This window comes from Emys orbicularis, chromosome 11 (assembly GCF_028017835.1).
Source record: "Emys orbicularis isolate rEmyOrb1 chromosome 11, rEmyOrb1.hap1, whole genome shotgun sequence".
NCBI classification, from domain to species: domain Eukaryota; kingdom Metazoa; phylum Chordata; order Testudines; family Emydidae; genus Emys; species Emys orbicularis.
The window spans coordinates 20,958,599-20,974,480 of NC_088693.1; the positions used below are offsets into that span (position 1 = coordinate 20,958,599).

At 38.1% G+C, this 15,882-nt stretch overlaps 1 protein-coding gene across 1 annotated transcript in view; it reads right to left on the reverse strand.

Moving 5' to 3' along the window:
• Positions 1-15,882, reverse strand: part of LRP1B (LDL receptor related protein 1B) — a 1,070,902-nt gene that overhangs the window by 96,670 nt on the left and 958,350 nt on the right. Inside the window, exons 76-77 of the mRNA XM_065413676.1 lie at positions 9,193-9,312; positions 6,685-6,926 (exon numbers count right to left, since the gene is read on the reverse strand). Coding sequence (XP_065269748.1) covers positions 6,685-6,926; positions 9,193-9,312 — 362 coding nt within the window. The remainder of the gene's footprint in view (positions 1-6,684; positions 6,927-9,192; positions 9,313-15,882) is intronic.

The window sequence follows — 15,882 nt, forward strand, 5'->3', positions numbered from 1 at the left end:
CAAGATTCACAATCATCATTGGTGAGTACAGGATTAAATAGTTTGTTTAAAATTATTTAAAACTTATACTGTATATGTATATAATGTCTTTTGTCTGGTGAAAAAAATGTCCCTGGAACCTAACCCCCCCATTTACATTAATTCTTATGGGGAAATTGGATTCGCTTAACATCATTTTGTTTAAAGTAGCATTTTTCAGGAACATAACTACAACGTTAAGTGAGGAGTTATGTATGGAACTGTGCAGACAATACTTTAAGAAGAATTGTTTATCCTTAGCAGTCAATGTTTGCATAGTTAACACTATGGAAAAACAATAAGACTAACTGTTTAAAAGAAACTGGATTGAATGGAAAGATTGGCAAAAAAAAAAAAAAAGAGGATATGCTGGAAAATGAATTTGTGAAACTACATCTTTTGCATTTGATATATCTTAAATATTTGCAACACTAGTTAAATAGCAATTTGCCTACAGTATTGATTTTTAATGTGCATTAACACAGCATTCACAATTTATTCAATCTTGCTTGTAAAAGGCAGAATTACTAAATTATTAAAAATGATTTTATGTTCCATAAATAATAAACCCATAAGTAATACTCTAACTCTACAAAGATACATTTAGAAAAATAGTGTAGCAACTGCTTTGTATAGGGCGAGTCACTTCTGTATTACAGGCTAATATACAGAAAGCTTTAGAGAAACTGTATTTCTGTTCTTATTAGACTACAATTCTTCTAATTGCCAGTTTTCTTTCTATGCTCTTTCACCAAAAACAGTATCTGAATTTGAGTCACAACAACTCTCTCTCTGTCTTGAAAAAATTGTCCCAATTAATTGATGTATCCAGTTTCAAAGGATGTCAGTTATTAGCTTTATCACTTGTCACCAGCTTAATTATATAGTTTTCACTGGATCAAAATGCATGCATCTTTTGCTTCTGTCAGAGTTGATATCTACTCTGAATTCTTTTAGTGCATCCATTTGAATCAAACTTTAACTTGTTTCATAGATTTATAGAAATCTGCAGCTATCTGTTGAAAGCTAATCCCTCAGTGTAATTTCATTTGAGGGATTTTTGTATTAATGTAATTACTTATAAACACAGGTGAGGCTTGTTCAAGTTTATTGCCCTGATTTACAGATCAAAGATACTGCTCAATCTAGACTAAAAGATACGATTTAACCTTTGGCATTTTATCACTTCAAAAACCTGAGTTACAATTAAGGAATTGTCAGACTTCCAAATTTCCAAATACCAAATTTAAGCACCAGCATTAAAGTAATATTGATTGCTTGGAAAACTAATTAACCTGCTGATCAATTATGTGTTAGAGCAGGGGGAGATGAGTGCTTCACAAACATAACAGAGGTCTATCAGAGATGCCTATGGTCTTACAGTCTCTTTGGGAATTCACTGACTGATTTGCAAAAAAAAAAAAAAAAAAAAAACTTTGAATGACGAGCGCAGTTTGGGAAGATGCATCTTGACTAGTGGCTTCCAGTATACCACATAAGGCAAATATAGGGAAGGATCAGAGAAATTCTGCAGCAAATAGAAAATGTCAGCAAAGTTGAAGTGAGTCTATTTAGTTTTAAGCACAGATACAGATAGTGTGATAGAATGCCAAGGAAAGTAAGGATGTGACTGAATAGGGAGCATAATATGGAATCAGCAGAGAGTGAATCTAGAATATTTTGGATCATTGCTTACAACTTTGGATTGGCTGAAAGACAGAAGTATTCTTCAATGAATCAAAAGTATGTGGAATTATAAGAATATATAATCTCCCCAAGCGGAGTAGCCAAAGGAAGAGGACAGAATGTCCAGAAAACTATGTAAGTTTCACCTTGTGGAGTTTGAAGAGGTCTAGAGGAGGCAGGTGTTATGTTCCATACCTTCATGGATCCACAGTGAAGTGAAGCCTGAGTCTAAGAGATGCTGGGTCAGTGGGCCAGATCTTCTGTACTGCAGGGCTGCGCAGGGGCCCCGCGAACCCTGGCCCAGTGGCGGTCTGGGTCTTCGGCGGCAGGGGGCCCTTCAGTCATTCCGGGTCTTCGGCGGCTTTTCGGCGGCGGGTCCTTCAGTGCTGCCGAAGACGCAGAGCATCTGAAGGGCCCCCCGCCGCCGAAGACCCAGACCGCCGCCGGGTGAGTACAAGCACTGCAGCCAGGGCTGGAATCGGGCCCTGCGCCCCTAAGAGGGCCCCGCAATGTCCCCGCACTGTCTTCAGCGGCAGCTCAATCGCTGCTGCGTAGGAAGGTCCCTCTGCTGAAGTGCCGCCGAAGGCATCGGCAGCCGATTGAGCTGCCGCCGAACTCCCGGTACTGTTGGCGGCGGCAGCTCAATCGTTGCCGCTGTCTTCGGCGGAATTGCGGCGGAGGGTCCTTCCTCCGCGGCAGCGATTGAGCTGCCGCCGAAGACAGTGGTGGGACTTCGGCGGCAGCTCCTTCGAATCGGGCCCCGCGGTGCCTAAAGCCGGCCCTGGCCGCAGCTCCCCCGCTTTACCCCAGACCCCCTGAATCCTCTGGGCGGTCCTGCTGTACTGTTCTTCTTGTGTCCCCTTACCTGCACAGAATGGAGCTCCTACCCTAGCAGTTTTCACCAATCACCCCCCTCCCCACCTTTTCTTCCCCCAGACTGTCCAAATAAAAACCTTTTTGAGAGACTGAAGAGCTGTTTTTAGCTGAATTAATTAGGCATAGATATCTGCCACTTTTGCACAGAAACGCACCTACTGAGCTCCCAAGTTTCCATTGTGACTTGACCCTGACCTCTAGAAAGCCAGTGGAGGAACTTCCCTGAATTTTTAGGAGGGGCATAGCATATAGCAGAGCTGGATCTGTCCACCTCTCCTTCACTTCACTATCCTCACGCACAGCTGAGATAAACTCAACTTGGCTCCCCCCTCAGAAGGTAAGAAGAGAAAAACATTCATTTGCCAGGGAAATGAAATTGGATGAAGGATACTTAGAGGAGTCTGCGGATTGGTAAGCAAGAAATGACAGCTAGAAGAGATTTTATAGTCTAGAGGAGAATATGGTACTACGGAGTCCATGTTCAGGTAGTCCATATCTATCACGTGAACACAAGTATCAGGAATTAATACTAATTAACAGAATAAAATAAAAATATTGAATATGTAATCAGTTCTCTAATTTTGAAACACTTACATAAACACAGGCACAAAGGTCACATTATTACCCTTAGCGGAAGTGGGGATAATGTCCTTAATGCAGTTCCAAGCTGCTTTTTTTTTTTTTTTGTAAAATGTCCAATCAATATTCATTTTAATTTCCAGTAAAAACTACTTGAAAATACATTAAGAAAAAAACTCAGCATTTCTGCGGAGGTGGATGAAGTGACATTTAGGTCTGTTTACAAATATTAAGCTTTTTTTTTTTTTTTTTTTTTGCCTGAGAACACCAGTTAGGCAGTTAGCAATATAATGATATACATTAAGAAAGGAATAAATATGAAATACTGAATATGTTCTCTTTTCATTTTTAAATACATGAAAATCATATCCCATGGTGATGTTATAGTATCCTTCCTTCCTTTTAGAAGGGAAGTTATAAGAAGGATCCACTAAGTCTTGCAACAGGATTCCAATATAACAGAGTCCTTAATACTTGTGATATAGGAACAATCATACCAGATCAGACAATTGGTTGCTATCCATTTTAAATGTGTTGCCTTTCCATTGCACTGATTGTCCCCTTATTCTTCATTAAAGAGTGGCGTCAAATTTGTCTTTTTCAAACCATTCCTCCCTTCTGTGGGGCCTGCATCTTGATGTGGTGCAAAGGCTTTTGTGCTCCATTAACCCCGAGAGCTATGCCAGTGGGAATTTTAACTCCTGGTTAGGTTACCCAAGCTGGATAGGTCAAAGGTCCAGGACAACAGGAAAAGTATTCCACTGGTCCTCCAGGCTGGAGATTGAGTGTTAAAGCCAACAACCTATCCTCACAGGAAAGCAAATCTATAGAAAGGCAACAAGGCAGCCATTCTGGGAAGCAGCAGGCCAAAGCAATGGGTTCTGTCTCAGCAGAAACAATGGGTTTGAGGGAAAGCCATGACTCTGAGAAATTCTTTATTAATGGTAAAAACAAACTATGAATGTATGGGACATTAGAACAATGGCTGCAACAATAAAAGCGGTGCAGATGCTGAAAGAACTAAATGAACAGAATCATGAAATCCTTGGACTAAGTGAATGTCGATGGCCAGGAGCTGATAAAAAGTGATTCAAAAGTGAAAAGGTCAGAATATATTCAGAGAAATAAAATGATTACCACTCAGAGGAAGTATCATTAATTAAGACTTCCAAATAGAAAAACAGTTTATACACTAGAAGTTAATTAACAGACAATTGCTCCAAGGTAGGTTTCAAATACCATACATGAAAATGACAGAGACAATAATGAGAACAAAGATCAGTTTTTCTATTGTCTACAACCTCTGACTGACAATATTCCCAAGCATTACATCTGCTTAGTAAGGGGGGACTTCAATGCCAAGGCTGGGGATAATACCTCGGACCCTCCTGTTCTCTGCCTGTGCACAGAATAGTTTAGTTTCCTGGGGACGGTAATACTCTGGTTTAATTCTGGTTGTTGGGTTAGTATGGGGGTGGCTGAATTGTGCTATTGGCCTGTGATATATAGCATTTCAAACTAGATGATCTGGTGGACACTTCTGGCCTTAAACTCTATGACAACAAAAGGGAAAAGCAAGGAGTAAGCACAGCCCTGGTTCCCAAAATCAGAGCAGTTAAAGACTGCTAGAACTGTGCTGGTATTGGGGCTTGTAATTGGTGGAAAATTATTCCCCCACAAAAAAATCCAAATGGTAATGTGGAATTTCCTAGAGGGATTATCAGGAACCAGAGTGACCATATATGTACTGAAGGAAATTTAGATCAACTCTCCACAATGTCATAGCATAAGTGGAAGCTGACACAAATTCGTCACATTTGTATGTGGCAAGATTGAAGATCAAACTTAACAAAAACAAAACCCTAAAACCACCAAGAAATTTAACAGCCAATGGCGAATAGACAAGACATTACAGCAGCAATTTCAAACTAAACTGAACAACAGTTTTCAGGTGCTACAAGATAACATTGACATATCTTATTTCCATGACAGTATCATAGATGCCGAAACAACTGTAATTGGTTTCCAAATAAGCAAACCTAAATTCTGGATAACTGAGGATATATGGAACCATGTGAAAGAAGGAAACAAACCAAAGCAAATATTAGCTACTCAAAAATACCTCCAGAAAAAGACCCAGTAAAAAAAGATCTGTATTAAAAAAGGACAAAGCAGTGAAAAACAGCCTGAGAAGAGACAAGAGGAAATACATAGATCAAAGAATCTGGAGTGGCTCTAAAAGAGGTGATAGTAAAATCCTTTATCAACTCCACAAGGTCCTATTAGCAAGTTTAAATGGTGAGCCACTTAAAGATGCACAAGGAAATTGACCATTTAGTCTGACTGTTTATTTTCTGTCTCTTAGCCAGTTTATAATCCATGACAGAACTTTACCTCTCATATTACTTAGTTTCCTTAATAACCTGTTGTGTGGGGCTTTGTCAAAGGCTTTTTGAAAGTCTAAATAAATTATGTCACCTGGTTCTCCTTTATCTACAACTTTGTTTACATGATCAAAGAATTCTAAGAGATTAGAGTTCTACAGTTTTACTTCACAAAGCAGTGATGATTTCTCCCTCATTTTTAACTATTGTTTCAGTCAGTGTTCCTGGATTGCCCCTTAGGTCTTTATAAAAGGTTGAGCTACGGTGATTGACAGCAGCTGAAGATCTGGCTTACTGTGGGTACATATTCTCAGGTATAGTAACTGATTTTAATGAGAGGTTGCTTATTATTGTTAACTCTTAAATTCCTTCAGAATTTTTGGAAGTATACCAATTTATAGCCTTACTCCATTTTTTGTCATTTTATATTTTTTCAATAATTCTTATTATGTCAAGGTCTCTTTCTTTCCTTCCACTGAAAGCTCTCTCTCTCACACACACACACATATTAAGTTACATCCACATCAGATCTCAGACTTCCTGTATCAGTGATGTGCTGCCAATAGTTTAACAAAAATTATCTCCATTAGCCTGTAATAAGCTTGTACCGGGGAATATATGTGTTTGCAGAGACAAGGTATATAGGAAGAGAGAAGCAATTTGTTTGTTTTCCTGTTTAAATGAAATTAAGTTTCATAACTATAATTAAGGGAGCAAGCTAATATTAAATGCACTTTACTTGAATTTTGCTCTACAAGTACTTTTATCATCTACAAGGTAAATCATCTGTCTGACTAAGTGGTACCCAGAGAGGGGGCGATCTCAAACACAGGCAAGTAAAGCATAACAACCTTCATTTTCATGGCAGAATTATAGCCAGAAAACCTTTCAAAGCCCTCTCCAGAATATTACTGTCCCATAGAGTTTATAAGTAAGGAAGGTACTAGTTATTTATTTTGAAGCACATGTAATTTGAATAAAGTCCTGATCAAGTAAAACTTGTTATTTCATATAGCATATGCATCTGTATAAATTTAATATTTTCTCCAACCTAGACAAAATGGATATATATCATTGAAAAGGAGAAATAAGTAAATAAGCAAAGATTTGCATCTTGCAATTTTGAGGTTGGTTTACTTACGATCAAACCACTATTACTTTGTCTTCTTTCTCTGACATGGAGCTTTTTGTAGAAAATACCTCCTGGATTAAACTGAGTACTCCAAATAATCATATCACCTTGATAATATACATCCATCCCAGTTATCCTTGAATTATGTTCAACATGTGAAATTTGTTGATGAACATCACTGTAGTTGAATGGATATATAAAACCCAGGATATCAGTGTCATTAGCAATGTAGAGAACTTGATCTTCAGAGCCTGGGGATTATTATAATGAAATACAAAAATAAAGTGAATTTCAACTAACACCTAGTAAAAATCAATATTTTTCATTTCTATCCATTTTTTTTAGGTTTATTTGGTATAATTTCTTAATGTTAACAAGGGAACTTGGTTTGCATTTGCCCACCCTTATAAACACTATCACACTATTAGAAGTAGTAATACTCTGGTAGTGCCTGCAGTGTGCTAGATGATGCCCATACACAGTCCTTGCCTCAAGGAGTTTATTGATTAAAAACACAAGCAACATATGAATGGTAGGGGAGATTGTGCAAACATAGCAATATAATTTTAATACTCACTACTACATATATCCCATTTTCATATTAATTATGTACTTTTAAATTTTTTTAAATAAACATACATACAATAAAGGCAATTTTTACATGCCAAGATTTCATATGCATTACTTGAACTTGCTCTAGAAATTAAGAAAGGGCAATGGTCCTGTTTCCATTGAAGTTAACAGAGTTTTGAAACTGACTTCAACAGGAACACAAACGGAGTGGTGTCATGAACCATGTTCACCATTAAATTCAGCATTTAATCATAGTGGTCTCTGAGATACCCCAGTTATTACCTATCTGAAATGCCTGGGTACCATTAATATTATCTATATAATAGTATTCTCTGAAATCTATAAATGAAGTTTGAGGAAAAAAATATTTAATTATTGGATATATAAAGAGCACACTAATAGTCTTTGCTTTATTTTAAAATTTAGATCATATTTGTCCACAATAAATGACTTACAGTAACTACCATCCAAGATTTCATGCCTTATGGATATAAGATATTCAAGGACATTTGCTGCCCCACTATTGCTAAAAAATGTCATAATGGGAGCTATTTCACAGGAAATAGTAACAGAAAAAGTGGCCATGCAGTTATACCACACTATTCTGTGCCATCCGCCAGAATGGTGCATAGACAGACAGGGTAATGAGCGTGACCAAAAACTTGTATGAAGACTAAGGTTCAAGAGGTAAAGGTATTTATTAAATTATAAGCCTAATGTTAAATTCTTCTATGTCACCCTTGATTACAAGTAGCTACCCATCGGCAGCAGCATGGTGTGCTCAAGATCCTTTATCTTGATCTTATTGGTTCCTCAATCGCAAATGCAGATTATGAACCCTGATAGAGTTCTTATGATGTGCAGAGCAAATTAATATTGACTCAAGAGAGTCATCCTTCTGTGAAAGGTCACCGTTAGGAAAAATGGGGCATTCAGTGTTCATATGGTGTTGACAGTTGCCACCCACAATACACTATAACCTCACCTCCACTGTAGGATTGTTAGGAACTACTATGGAAGTACTGTGAACATACTGTCATATATCCAACAATTGAAAAATGACATTTCAATAGAGAATAGAAATTTAAATTATTTCACTCAGGCAGTGGATTATTGCTTGTTTTCCTTTTAAGTCAATGAAAATTGGTCCCCTAAATGTTGTATAATGTGGAGGAGCATACAACACTCATTCCTTAACACAGTCCATTATCCACTAGCATTTTGCCAACAACAATAATAATATATGCATATGTATTCACTTTGCATTTATATATTACTTCAAAGCATTATGCTACAGTAGGTAAATATTATTGTCCCACTTCCAGTTTGGCATACTGAGGCACAGAGATTAAGGTCAGATTTCAAAAAGTACCTGCGTACATAAAGATGCTGATGGGTGCCTAGTGGGATTTTCAAAAGTGCCTATGTGAATTAGGTGCCTAAATACCTTTGGTAATGGGGCCCTAGGTGATTTGTCCAAGATTGCTCAGCAAACCAGTGGGAAAGCCTCCAAATACCCAGTCATTTGCTCCAAACATTAGAAAATATGTCCATGAAAAAAATCTGATTCTGCTCTCAGGCCTCTCAAACTTCAACACAACACCTACATTATTTAATAACATCTTTATCTGACTTTTCAGTCATTTGTGTTTTAATATTAATATTATGTGTCTTATCCTTGTTGGAAGACATATTTAAACAGGAGAAATTGTAGTTGGTAGAAATGTAAAACACGTGCAGGCAAAGGGATAGTTTGCTTATGTATACTTGGAAAGACTGCTTTCTTGATGATCACAAGTAAATCTACATTGTTTGAAATATTCTACTCATTTTTCTTAACATGAATTATAAAGTCAAAATACAGTAGTATCCATTAAATATGTAAATAACTATGTAAGTAATTAACTAAATATTATTAATTAGGTATAATTTTTGTAGCCTTACCTTTTGCTATGCAGCTGTTATTCTTTTCCTTATAATTTCTCTCACATATACATTTGTATGATCCTTTAATATTAGTACATTGATGTGAACAGGTGCCAAATATCATGCATTCATTGATATCTAGGGGGGAAAACACTCATCATAAGATAATACATACTTGGATTAAATTTATCAGTCCACTGTTCTAGGATTCATCTGAACACAAACTTCCAAGCACTTCATTCCTTCATTCCAACTGTGAACAAAACACTTCTTCACCAGACTCTCCTCCAGTCTTATTTTGTCTCCTACCTTCCTACTCTTGTCTCTAATATCACTCCATTATCATTAATAAACACTTGTAATCAATTCTGAAGACTAAAAAGGCTGAGTATTATCAACATCTCCAAGGGATCTCTGTATGGCATGCTCAAAACTGTCATTATCATCACCTCTTAGAAAACCTACACTTCACAGTTTCCTACTTACCTATTTCCCTTTCCTTAACGTTGGGTTAGATTGCAAAGCTCTTACTCACATTTGTGAGTAGTCCCACTGAAGTAAATCAAAATACTTGTGCAAGTAACTGCTCATCAATTTACCACAGTTCACAATATGCTCCTGAAAAAGGATATGGAGAAAGTGGATCTTCTCTCACTTTTCTGAGTAATACTTCCAGCACAACAATCTTGACTGCTCTCAAACTAGCTGGACACCCTTTACATTGCAGAGAGCACCCTTCTCAAGGTATTTAATAACTCCTCTCCCTTATTCTATTTGATCTCAGTACAGCTTTCAAGGTTATAGATTGCTATTTTTCTTCAGCTCCTCAGAAAACAATTTGTTGTCACCAGTACCTCCATCTAGTAGTTTAAATTCCACTCCTTTAATGGATCTATTGAAATTCCTGTTGGAAGCTTAAAATCATGTGTTTACATCTTCCATTATGAAATCATTTAAACTTCTGACTTTGGTCCTCTGACATTTCATTGCTTGCTTTAATCTTGGACAATACCTTCGGGCAAATTATACACACATCTAAATCCCTCTATCTCTTGCCCATCTTCTTATCTTGATTCGCTTAGCCCATAGCTATGACTGAGGTCCTCATTCTTGTGAAAAGTCACATTTATCTCAACTCTTTCACTCCATTAACATTTTTCCTGCTCCCCCATTTTTCTGGAAATCTCAACATTATTTCTGTACGATTATTAATGTACTATTTCTGTAAAGTGTTTTTGACATATATAAAGGACCATACACAAAAATTAAATTGTATTGAACTGTATGTTAATTACAAGTATGCAACTAATTTCTCTATGCATCTCATTGAGAAAATGCTCCTTTTTTCAAAGCTAATTTAGTCGGGATGGATGAAGTTTCCACATGTCAATGATCTTTCATTTTGAACAACCTAAGAAATAATAGTGGCAATATTAGTCTGGTAGAAGCCTGACAGATAAAATAAAAACAAATAAACAAACAAAAACCAAACTGGTTGTATGCGACATCTATTGATGAACTTAACAAATAGAACAGAATTGACTGGGAAGAGTGAGTTAATGAAGAGGTGGGAAGAAGGGGAGAATCAACTTCACCCTTTCTGCATTCCTCAATTCCTGTTCTTGGAAGTGGATGGGACAATCGACTGCTTAGTTAAGAGTGGTATAGAATGAAGGAATTTTGAGATGAGAGGAAAGGGATTTTTATGCCTGAATGACTTGTCTGTACGTTTTTTCCCCCTAGTTAGTCCAAAGAAAGGTATTACCTCTAAACAAATAATGAAAGATGAAGAAAAACTAAAGCAGAGTAAGCTTATATTACATTTCTGTCATCAAGGCATGTATAAACTCACATGTATAAATCTGTGTTTTCTGGCACTTGTGTGTCTGATGGGAAAAGGATTAAAGTTTGTAATAGGAGTATGAATTCTGATGACTCATCAGGTCAGTTTCTGGGAGTATTTGTTGCATGTGTTGGCATTAGTCTTGTACCCTGATGATTTAGATGCCTTCATTGGTTTTAAATACCCAGACAAATGGTTATTTACCATAATACATGTAATTCTTAGAGAGCTGCCTCAATATAGACAGTATCCCCTTGTACCGCCGTGTTTCATGGACTTTTTGGAAAGTAATGCCTGTTGGAGACACACAAATGCCCTCTTGTGGTCCCAAGGAGTCAAATATTTTTGGCATCCTTTCCAATGAGAAAGTATGACCTAATTTGGACTAATTCTTCCTGTCCCTCACTGAAATAACCAATGAGCCCTGAGCGGCATAGGTTAGAAAATTCTGGATCTTATCTTCCAGTACCTAATAAGCACTTAGTTGTGGATGGGTGTGACATTATCTGATTAAAATATGACCATACAGATCATTGTTGCAACCACTGTTATATATTTGCAGCAAATATTGTAAAAAGGTTGTCGAGTGAGGTGTCTATGAACAAGTTATGATTTGCTGGTAATGATTATGCTATCTGTATGCATGTATCATTTTTGTATTTTAAGTTGTAAATATTGGCTCTATACTTGGATTTCAAATGTTTGCTCCTGGGGTAAAGCCCACAAGGTAGCTCGCCAGCACATCTTGGAGGAACTGTTCAAATTAAGCGGGTCATCAAGAAACACTTGATTGACAATGGACCATGGGAGACGCCCATCTACACTGAGTGGATGGTCATGTAAATGTGCTGTCCGGAGTGTAGGTAATGGCTTCCTGCAATGACTGAGGGAAAATGGGCATGAACATGTGACTTGCCCATGTGACTCCAAACAACATCTTGTTGCTGTAATTTTCCACAGTAAGAACAATGGGGTGCCCTCCACATTGGAAAAGCTATAAAAGGCCCTGGAAACACCTCCATTTTGTCTTTATTCCTGCTTCTTACCTATGGAGGAACTTTGCTACAAACCGAAGCTCTGACCAAAGGACCAAAAGACCCATCCAAGCTGTGGATGTACTTCAGAGATTTGACTTAAGCCAGCAGTTTATTCCATCACTGCTACAAGCCTGAACCAAGAACTTTGCCATTACTGTAATTGATTCCTTTAATTCTCACATTTTTCTTTTTGTTTTTATAAATAAACCTTTAGATTTTAGATACTAAAGGATTGGCATCAGCGTGATTTTTGGGTAAGATCAAAGTTATATATTGACCTGGGTGTGTGGCTGGTCCTTTGGGATCAGAAGAACCTATTATTTGATGAGACTGGTTGTAAAGATCCACTCATCTCTGAACCCAGTGTTTTTGGTGGTGATATAAGACCTGGAATGCCTGAGGAAACTGCCTTTATGTTTTCTTGCTAGCCAGTGTGGTGAAACAGGAGTTTACTTTTGTGGCTGTTTTGGTATATCTTACAAAAGAATAACCACCAGTTTGGGGTTGGGTTTGCCCTACTTTTCAGCAGTTCGTCCTGAATTTGGCTTCCTCAGTTGTGACACATTAAGGCATGGTTACAATGGGATCCTGGAATTGATGACCCACTTGAGGAGAGGAGATGATGCTGAAGAGGACCCCCCACACTGATTATATCATTATTGCTATTATTTATTGTTTTTATTACCATAGTGCCTAAGAGCCCTAGTTCTGACTAAGACCTCATTGTGATAGGTGCAGTAGAAACACAGAACAACAAGACAGTCCCTACCCTAGAGGGTCTTACAGTCTAAGTATAAGCCAAGAGATGACTCATGGATATAAATAGATGGGGGAGTACAAGTAAACAATGAGGCAGTATTGGTCAGCATGATAGGCAGTGGTCTCTTCACATCAGCAGCCTAAACATAGTCACGTTTTTAATAAGCATCATGGCAAAGGAAAGTTTTGAGGAAGGATTTGCATGTGGATAATGAGGTGGCTTTGTGGATATTTATGGGAAGTGCCTCCCAAACATGAGAGGGAGCATGGGATAAAACACAAAGGTGTTGGTTTTTTAAATTTAACAAGGGGGCCATGGAGACCAACATCATCAGCTGATAAGAAGTGAGCACTAGTAGCTCAACAGCAAATGAGAGATGATAGATAGAATGCAGACTGACTGTGAAGGGTCTTGAAAGTGAAGATAAGCAACTCTTGTTTGATACAAAAGAGAAGAGGGAGCCAGTGGAGTGATATAAAAAGAGGGGTGATATGGTCAAAGTGATGCAATAGGAAAATGACCCTTGCAGCAGCATTCTGAATGGATATGGGTGAAGTAAGCTTGCATTTGTTAAAACCAGAGAGAATGATGTTATGGTAATCGAGACATGAGATGTTGAGAACTTGGATGAGAGGTACAGTTCTGTGTCTATAGATAGGAAAGGGCGTATCTTAGAGATGTTATGCAAAAAAACCCAACACAATATATAGCTATAGCCTGTATGTGAGAACTTAGAAAGAAGCCTGAGTCAAAGAGGATGCCCAGGTGATGGGCCTGAGTGACAGGTGTTGTCCACACTGATCAAGAAAGTAGGTAGCAGGTTCATAGGCATTAAGGGTAGTCCCTGTTCTGGCATGTTAAAATGGAATAAATCTTTGTGATGCTGAGGCCACCTCTTATGCTGATATAACACCAGCATGCCTTTGTAATAGATTTCATAGCTACTTGTTGAGCTCCCAGTACAGATGGATTATGCAGAAGTCAAATTTGGCTTTGGCATTGCAGAAATTTCCCACTGGAGGGCTCACTTCTCAGAGTGATCTTCTTGATAGTTATGTAACCTTAGTGCTCATTGAAAACATAGATACTACAGCCTTAGACCCTATTCTGTCTGACAACAACTTTTTGGTGTCACGGTGGTCATGATCAGTTTTCACCAAAAAGGCTAGTAGCGATCAGACATCTAATATAGTTAACACCCGTGAAAACAAGGCAGGATCTGAGGCTAAAATAGGGAGAGAACAATTTAAAAATTACTTAAACAAGTGACATGTCTTTAAGTCACCAGGGCCTGATGAAATACATCCTAAAATACTCAAGGAGTTGACTGGGGATATATCTGAGCCATTAGCGATTATCTTCAAAAACTCATGGAAGAGGGGAGAGATTACAGAGGACTGGAAGAGGGCAAATATAGTAGCAATCTATAAAAAGGGGAATAAGGACAATTCAGGGAATTACAGACCAGTCAGCTTAATTTCAGTACCCAAAAATATAATGGAGCAAATAATCAAGCAATCAATTTGCCAATAGCTAAAAGATAATAAGGTGATAAGTAACAGTCAGCATGGATTTTTCAAGAACAAATTGTGTCAAACCAACCTAATCGCTTTCTTTGATAGGGTAACAAGCCTTGTGGATGAGGGGAAGCAGTAGATTTGGTATATTTTGACTTTAGTAAGGCTTTTGATACAGTCTCACATGACCTTCTCATAAACAAACTAGGGAAATAAAATCAAGATGGCGCTACTATGAGGCGGGTGCATAACTGGTTCGAAAACCATTCCCAGAGAGTTGTTATCTGTGATTTACAGTTAAGCTGGATGGGCATATTTATTGGAGTCCCTCAGGGACTGGTACTGGGTCCAGTTCTGTTCAATATCTTCATCAATAATTTAAATAATGGCATAAAGATTACACTTACAAAGTTTGTGGATGAGACCAAACACGGAGGGTTGGCCAGGGCTTTGGAGGAGAGGCTTAAAATTCAAAATGACCATGACAAACTGGAGAAATGGTCTGAAGTAAATAGGATGAAATTCAACAAGGACAAATGCAAAATATTCTATTTAGGAAGTAAAAATCAATTTCACACATATAAAATGGGAAAAGACTGCCTAGAAGGAGTACTGCAGAAAGGAATATGGGGATATGGTTGATCACAAACTAAATATGAGTCAACAATATAACATTGTTTCCAAAAAAGCAAACATAATTCTGGGATGTATTAGCAGAAGTGTCAGTGAGACCAGGGCCGGCTCCAGCATTTTGGCTGCCCCAAGCAAAAAAAAAAAAAAAAAAAAAAAAACCGCGATCACGACCGGTGGCGGCAATTGGAAAAAAAAAAAGCTGCGATCGGCGGCGGCAGTTCAGCAGCAGGTCCTTCGCTCCTAGAGGGAGTGAGGGACCTGCCGCCCCGAATTGCCGCAGGTGCCGCCCCTCTCCCTTGGCCGCCCCAAGCACCTGCTTGTTAAGCTGGTGCCTGGAGCCGGCCCTAAGTGAGACATAAAAGTCATTCTTCTACTCTACTCCACACTGATTAGGCCTCAACTAGAGTATTCTATCCAGTTCTGGGTGACACATTTCAGGAAAGATGTGAACAAAATGGAGAAAGTCCAGAGGAGAGCAACAAAAATGATTAAATGATTAAACAAAAATGATTAAAGGTCTAAAAGCCATGACCTATGAGGAAAGACTGAAAAAGCTGGGTTTGTTTAATCTGGAGAAGAGAAGACTGAGAGGGGACATGATAACAGTTTTCAAGTACACAAAAGATTGTTACAAGGAGGAGGGGGGAAAATTGTTCTCATTAAACTCTGAGGATAGGACAAGAAACAGTGGACTTGAATTGCAGCAAGGGAGGTTTACGTTGGACATTAGGAAATACTTCCTAACTGTCAAGGTAGTTAAGCACTGGAACATATTGACTAGGGAGGCTATGGTATCTCAGTCATTGGTGGTTTTTAAGAACAGGTCCGGTCTTGTTATTATGTACTCCTACCTTGAGTGCAGGCGATTGGACTAGATGATCTATTGAGGTCCATTCCAGTCCTACACTTCTGTGATTC